The 8,468-nt window shown below is 34.9% G+C and overlaps 1 protein-coding gene across 1 annotated transcript; it reads left to right on the top strand.

Moving 5' to 3' along the window:
• Positions 1–6,091: 6,091 nt before the first annotated feature.
• Positions 6,092–6,538, top strand: LOC104097637 (uncharacterized). The gene has a single exon (XM_009604236.2). It carries the CDS (start codon positions 6,092–6,094, stop codon positions 6,536–6,538), a length of 447 nt encoding a protein of 148 aa, XP_009602531.2.
• The last annotated feature ends 1,930 nt before the right edge of the window (positions 6,539–8,468 follow it).

Below are 8,468 nucleotides of genomic sequence, written 5' to 3'. Positions count from 1 at the left end.
AGCTTAAAATACGCCGTTTAGCTATAAAAAATATCAATTTGCAAATACAAAAAACTGACTTTGGCACAGATACTTTAGTATAATTAAAATATTAAAACACTTGTTTGAATATGAAATATGTTATAAAATAAAGATCGTAAACTAAAGACAAGTATAGAGAGAAATTGATATATTATTCAAACTTTAAACTTCCGTACGTAATGAACTGAAATCTCCTCTATTTATAGAAGAAAGGAAGTTGTTGTGTAAGCTGCTTCTGCAAGGTGTTGTGTAAGCTGCTTGTAAGTTGCTACTGTACCAGATATAGATAATTTTCTACCGGGGTGATGTTTATCCATAACGAAGTACCGAAAGGATAAGCTCATTATACCGGATATAGATAATCTTCTACCGGAGATGATGTTTATCCATAACGGAGTATCGAAAGGATAAGCTCATTGTACCAGATATAGATAATTTTCTACCGGGGTGATATTTATCCATAACGGAGTATCGAAAGGATAAGCTCATTGTACCAGATATAGATAATCTTCTACCGGGGTGATATTTATCCATAACAGAGTACCGAAAGGATAAGCTCATTGTACCAGATATAGATAATCTTCTACCGGGGGTGATGCACTTTCTATATATCTGTCTCCATCCAATCAAAGACGTTCCTTGACTCCGAAGGAGAAGATTCTCTAGTCTGTTTTTCCGGTGCAGAATTTATCCATAACAGAGTATCGAAAGGATAAGCTTCTTCAGGAGGCTTATTTCCAATAGAGTACTAAATAGATAAACATATTTACGGCATATAGATAAACTTCTTCAGGAAGCTTATTTACAACGGATTACTAAATGAACATCCATAATATAATATATTTATAACACTCCTCCTTGGATGTTCATTAAAAGATAATGTGCCTCATTAAAACCTTACTAGAAAAAACCTCGTGGAAAAAATCTTAGTGAAGAAAATAAAGTACACATATTTAGTAATACGCATAACTAGTTGTCTCAATAAAAACCATATAAGGAAAATCGTGTGGAAAAAACCTTAGTAAGAAAAAAAGAGTATAGCGTGTATTTTACTCCCCCTGATAAAAATCTTGTTTTAAATATTTGAGTCTCCGCTTCCAATCTTGTATACCATCTTCTCAAAAGTTGAAGTTGGCAAAGATTTAGTGAATAAATCTACTGGATTGTCACTTGAACGGATTTGTTGCACATCAATATCACCATTTTTCTGAAAATCATGTGTGTAGAATAATTTTGGTGAAATGTGTTTTGTTCTATCTCCTTTTATAAATCATCCATTTAATTGGGCTATGCATGCAACATTATCTTCGTATAAAATTGTGGATCTTTTATCACATTCCAAATCACATTTTTCTTGAATAAAATGAATCACTGATCTCAACCATACGCATTCCATACTTGATTCATGAATAGTTATTACCTCAGCATAATTTGAAGAAGTATCAACAATAGATTGCTTTGTGGAGCATCATGATATGACAGTACCTCCACATGTTAACACGTACCCGGTTTGAGATCGAGCTTTATGTGGATCAGATAAATAACATGCATTTGTATAACCAACAAGATCTGCACTACCTTTGTTAGAATAAAATAAACTCATATCAAGTGTTCCCTTTAAATATCGCAATATATGTTTAATCCCATTCCAATATCTCCGTGTAGGAGAAGAGTTATATCTTGCTAGAAAATTAACAGAAAATGCTATGTCAGGCCTTGTAGCATTAGCAAGATACATAAGTGCATCAATTGCACTAAGATAAGGTATTTCGGGACCAAGGAGTTCCTCATCCTCTTCTGGAGGTCGGAACAAATCCTTATTCACTTCAAGTGATCGAGCAATTATTGGTGTACTCAATGGGTGCGCTTTGTCAATGTAAAAGAATTTTAAGACCCTTTCTGTATAGGTAGATTGATGGATAAAGATCACGTCTGCTAAATGTTCAATTTGCAGACCAAGACAAAGTTTTGTCTTTCCAAGATCTTTCATCTCAAATTATTTCTTAAGATATTCAATTGCCTTTTGGAGCACTTCTGGAGTTCCAACATGATTTATGTCATCAACATAAACAGCAAGTATAACAAATTCTGATGTTATTTTCTTTATAAAATACATGGACAAATAACATCATTTATGTAACCCTCTTTCAGGAAATATTCACTAAGGCGATTATACCACATACGCCCAGATTACTTTAAACCGTATAAAGATCTTTGTAATCTGATTGAATACATTTCCCGAGATTTTGGATTTGCTTCAGGCATTTTAAGTCCTTCGGGGATTTTCATATAAATTTCATTATCAAGTGAACCGTATAGATAAACTGTAACGACATCCATTAGATGTATTTCAAGCTTTTCATGTAGTGCTAAACTGATGAGATATCGAAATGTTATGGCATCTATAACATGTGAATATGTTTCATCAAAATCGACTCCAGGTCGTTGTGAGAATCCTTGTGTGACAAGGCGAGCTTTGTATCTTTTAATTTTATTTTTATCATTTCTTTTTCGCACAAAAACTCATTTATGACAAACTGATTTTATACTAATAGGTGTTTGGACTACTAGTCCAAAAACCTCTCTTTTAGCAAGTGTGTTCAATTCTGATTGAATTGCCTCTTGTCATTTTTGCCAATCAGATCTTTGTCGACATTCTTCGATAGATCGGGGTTCAAGATCCCCACTATCTTGTATAATGTTAAGTGCAATATTATATGCAAAAATATTATCCACCACTATTTCAGATCGGTTTAAATTAATCTCTTCACCAGTAGAACTTATTAAAAGCTTCTCACTCACTTGAGTCTTGGGTTCATTGATTTTTTCAGGAATCTCAGAACTAATCAGATCTTAGGTCTCTTCAGGGGGATCCCTTCATAGTATCGTTTGATCATTTGTCGATTTTCTTTTTCGAGGATTTCGATCCTTAGAACCCAAAGGCCTACCATGCTTTAGGCGTGCTTTAGGTTCACTAGCTCTCATGCTAGTAGATGGTCCTGTTGGGACATCAATTCGGATAGGCATATTCTTTGCAAGGATATGTGACTTAGTTATCCTCTTCAAATCAGTAAACGCGTCTGCATTTGATTTGTTATATTTTGTAAATGGATGATCTTCTGGACCTCTTGATTACATATAGGGGTACGTAGGTCAAAAAGAGATAATGATGAAATTTTCCACACAATTTCACTTTTTGATTTTCTTTTTCTCTCCCCCTAATTGTGAGAAATTTGTTTCATCAAACCGACAATCTGCAAATTGAGCAGTAAATAAATCTTCCGTCAATGGTTCAAGATAGTGAATAATAGAGGGTGATTCAAACCCAACATATATTCCTAACCTTCTCTGTGGGCCTATCTTACTGTGTTGTGGTGGTGGTGCTGGCACATATACAACACATCCAAAAATTCGTAGATGGGAAATATCCGGTTCATGACCAAAAATTAATTATGACGGAGAATATTTATTATAATGTGTCGGTCTAAGACGGATAAGTGATGTTGCATGCAAGATAGCATGGCCCCAAATAGTAGTGAGCAATTTTGTTTTCATAAGTAGTTGTCTTGCTATCATATGCAGGCGTTTAATAAATGACTCTGCAAGGCCATTTTGAGTATGAACATAAGCTACATGATGTTCAACTTTTATCCCCAACTGATAGACAATAATCATCAAAAGCTTGAGATGAGAATTCTCCAGCATTATCAAGGAGAATAGCCTTTATAGGATAATCTGGGAATTGTGCCCTTAATCGAATATTTGGACTAATAGCTTTGCAAACGCCAGGTTGCGAGATGATAGTAGGCACACATGAAACCATCTTGAAGATGCATCTATTAGGACCATAAAATATCTAAACAACCCACTTTGGTGGGTGAATAGTTCAACATATATCCCCGTGTATACGTTCTAAAAAGGCAGGGGATTTAATGCCAACCTTCATTGGTGATGGTCTAGTGATCATTTTGCCTTGATAACAAGCATCACAAGAAAATTCATTATTTGTAAGAATCTTCAGGTTCTTTAATAGATGCCCACTCAAATTTTCAGTGATTCGTCTCATCATTATTGATCCATGATGGCCCAAACGGCCATGCCAAAGCACAAAAATATTTGAATCAGTAAACTTCTCGTTTACGATAAAGTGTGCTTCAACTATACTAATCTTTGAATAGTATAAGCCAGAAGATAAAGATGGTAACTTTTCTACAATGCACTTCTGGCCAGAAACATTCTTTGTAATACAAAGATATTCCATATTCATTTCATCTATCGTCTCAACATGATACCAATTTCGGCGGATATCTATAAAACTCAACAAGTTTCTTCGGGACTTGGCGGAGAATAATATATTATCTATTATAAGTTTTGTTCCCTTAGACAGAAATATAGTGGCTCTTCCGGAGCCTTCAATCAAACTTATATTGCCAGAAATTGTTGAAATATTTGTTTTTTTTCTTATGCAAATAAGAAAAGTATTTCTGATCTTTGAATATGGCATGAGTTGTTCCACTATCAATTACACAAATATCTTCATGACTGGTCTTTGATCCAAACATAATTTGAGGATTATCCATATTTTTTAAAATGACATAAACAAAATAAATATGATAGTAAACATCATTATCAAAGCATAGCTTTTATTTATGTATAACAATTACATAACCATACTATCTACTACAAACAACAAAAATTAAAATATTTACATTTCTACAGATTCATCACCGATCACATGACTTGTTTCTCCTTCAGGGAGTGCAAAGTAATCAGCTACATTCAAATGCATGAAGTCTAAATTATCTTCAGAAATAAAATTTGTTTAGTAATTTTCTCTGTCTTCTTCAGGGAGGCTTGATACAGCTTAACCAGGTATTTTGGCGTACGACATGTACGTGACCAGTGCCCTTTTCCTCCAGCATATCATGATCAGTAATATTATCACCACATATTGGGAAATAAATCTGAACATAGCAGAATTATACTCACTGATAGATTTAAAATCTTGTAGCCTTAGATGAGTCCAATCATAACGTGCCTGTGGAAGAACGACCATCTTCAGGTGGTCATATCTATCTTTCAAATTATTCTACTGTATGACAGAATCTTTAATAGTGAGATATTCCATTTTTAAGCCTTCATCAAGGTGATGGCGTAGGAATATCATTGCTTTGGCACGGTCTCGGTTTGATGCTTGATTTTTGTTCTTGATGGTGTCTGCCAAACCCATCGCATCAAGATAAATTTCCCCATCAAGCACCCAAGACATGTAACTTTTGCCCGATATATCTAGGGCTAAAAATTCAAGTTGAGAAATATTTAACATTATTTAGAAAAAGAAAGTTTGTACCTCTGATACTTTCAAAGTATTGGCTCGAGATGACAGAGTCTCGTGCTGATAACGTGTTATAAAATACAGACTGTAAAGTAAAGACAAGTATAGAGAGAAACTGATATATTTTTCAAATTTCAAACTTCTATACATAATGAACTGAAATCTCCTCTATTTATAGAAGAAAGGAAGATGTTGTGTAAGCTGCTTCTGCAAGCTGCTGTGTAAGCTGCTTGTAAACTGCTATTGTACCAGATATAGATAATCTTCTACCGGGGGTAATATTTATCCATAACGGAGTACCGAAATGATAAGCTCATTGTACCAGATATAGATAATCTTCTACCGGGGTGATGTTTATCCATAACAGACTACTGAAAGGATAAGCTTCTTCGGGAGGCTTATTTTCAATAGAGTACTAAATATATAAACATATTTACGGCGGAGTCTCATATAGATAAGGTTCTTCAGGAAGCTTATTTACAACGGGGTACTAAATGAACATCCTTAATATAATATATTTATAACAAAATAAGAATTTTTATTTATAGATATCTAACTGTGTTTTTTAAGGAAAATCATATCCAAACACAATTAGAACCAAATACTACATTAGAACTATTTTTACAACTTGAACTTGTAATTTTAAATTTCAACCAGATACAGCCTAATTTCGAGTCTATTGTGTTTGAAGTTTGAATTGGCCAAGTGTGGTACCGTGTCATCAAGAGGAAGAGAATGAGCAGAGGTATCGACAACAACAGGAGGAAGAAGAAGACGGAAGACGACGAGGTTGAAGAGCTGCTGCGCGCGGCAGAGGATGATGTGTTCCTCAAGCTCAGCCTCAATTCCCATATGGCTCGTGGTTCTTCTTCCACCCAATTCATCGATCCAGATCTCGATCAACGTTTCCGTGCCCTCAAATCCAAAACCAAAAACCCTATTCCCCAACAACCACGTTCAACCTCTACAGCTTCCGATGTTAACTTGTTTCCCAGATTTGCAGCTCTCAAAAGCTCCCTTCCCGCTTATTCTTCGGAGAATGAAGAGGATGACGATGAAGTTGAGAAGGTGATTAAGTGGGCCATTGATGCTGCTAGGCTTGACCCTTCACCTCCCTCTGACACTGATGAAGATGAAAATAGTGAGGATGATGTCAGGCATATAAGCGGAAATGATTTATGAGTGTATGTGTGGTATTTTTTTTCACCTGGTGTGGTTGCCTCATATATTTGATACTTACAAAGTTTTTGTAATGAATACATTAGAAGTTCTGTTATTTCTTCTAATTGATGAATTGTGCTTGGATGTTTAGATTTGATATTGGTAAGAGCTTGTATTGGTAAGAGCTTGTATCTATTGTCATTCTTATTGCTATGCTGATACTAATTTTTTATACTTACTGTTAAACCAAAGTTGCTTGTTTACATTAGGCTTAGTAATATATCTTCCCCTGCATCTGCCGGTTGAGTAAACTGTGATCCTGATTGTACTTTAATATTGATAGATGAAACCTAGGATATGAGATTGTCTTTTTAATACCCTGCCGTTGTTCAAAGATCATAATGGTCTGTGTTGATATTTGGATGATTTTCTGGTAATTTTATTACCTCGCTGGAATTATGAGCAACAGTGTACATTTGGAGAAAGGAACCGTCTAATGCCACAAGTTTTGAAGGACAGAGGATGATAGAATAGATGATATTTGTATAACTGGTGGAATAGGTGTTGTTGATGGAATATCTGAAAGCTAGTTTTGTACCATGAGCGGCTTAAGAAATATTGGGGAGAGGTGATCAGGTAGTATATGGTGCGACTTAAGATTCCCGAGAACATGGCTCTTGATAGAAAGCTGTGGAGGTCGAGCATTACGGTTGTAGGTTAGGAGGTAGGAGGCTAGTCTGATAGTGTCCTGTCTTACGCCGCTAGTAGCTCCTGTTGTGTCCATCTTACTTCATTAGGGTTGCAGGTTAGGTTGTAGGAGGCTAGTTTGATAGTGTTTTGTCATAGGATGCTAGTGACTCTTGTTGTGTCCTTATTACTTCCATTATGTCTATAGTACTATGCCATTGTTACTGCTTATTGTTAGTGATTTTCTTTTTGTTGTCTGGTTATCACGTTGTTGGTGTTATCTTTCTGACTTCTATTTATGTTAGAGCTCCACTGTCCTTTACCATCGTCGTGAGCCGAGGGTCTATCGGAAACAGCCTCTCTACTCCTCCGGAGTAGGAGTAAGGTCTGCGTACACACTATCCTCCTCATACCCTACTTGCGGGATTCCACTGGATCGTCGTGTCGTTGTTGTTGTTGTAGCATGAGGATTTAGTTAGAAAATCTCATGTTTTAAAACATCATAATGTACTGTTAGTGATAAATAGTAGGAGTACCTTGTTTTTTATTATATTGCTTTAGGCATCTGAATCTTCTTAGTTTAGTGTTATTCTTCATTATCTTTCACATCTACTGTTTTGTTTAATATGTTTAAATGCCTAGGCATCATCAGTACACTGATTTTTATGTTTTCAACCTCAATTGTGTAAGTAGATATTTTCTCTGGTTGAGCAGGGGACTGGTCCAGTGCAAATAAGATGGCCATTTCAACCTTGTTTCAGTTCACAATATTGCTATATAACAAAGAGCTATAATTTTCATGGATTTTGGTTATAATACGCCGATGATGTAACAATTCTTTTATGCTAGTAATGAATTAAACATGTGATAGTATGTTAGTTATAAGTTTCACCTAACTATCAATTACTCCATTTGTTTCAATTTAGGTGATATACTTTTCTTATTAGTTCATTTCAAAAAGAATGATACATTTCTATAATTGGAAATAATTCAATTTTAAACTCTTTATATAATCCATTTTACCCTTAATGAGAAGTTTTTATAACCACATAAATGTCATGGCCACATAAATCTTTTACCCCTTAAGCTTTTAAGATCACAAGTTTCAAAAGTCTTTTTTTTTCTTAAATTTCGTACCGAGTCAAAGTACCCCATCTAAATTGAAACGGAGGGAGTAGTAATTATTTGAAATTTACTTGTAATTGCCTAATAAATGACCTGATTGTGTTAATATTTTACACGATCTATGCGTAATAAAAATTTC

The sequence above is a fragment of the Nicotiana tomentosiformis genome, chromosome 4 (assembly GCF_000390325.3).
Source record: "Nicotiana tomentosiformis chromosome 4, ASM39032v3, whole genome shotgun sequence".
NCBI lineage: Eukaryota > Viridiplantae > Streptophyta > Magnoliopsida > Solanales > Solanaceae > Nicotiana > Nicotiana tomentosiformis.
The sequence above is the reverse complement of the archived record's forward strand: the minus strand, read 5'-3'. Positions and strand labels throughout refer to the sequence as shown.

Bases quoted from the DNA above. Each gene is read 5' to 3' on its own strand.
- LOC104097637 (XM_009604236.2), top strand. From the start codon at position 6,092: ATGAGCAGAGGTATCGACAACAACAGGAGGAAGAAGAAGACGGAAGAC.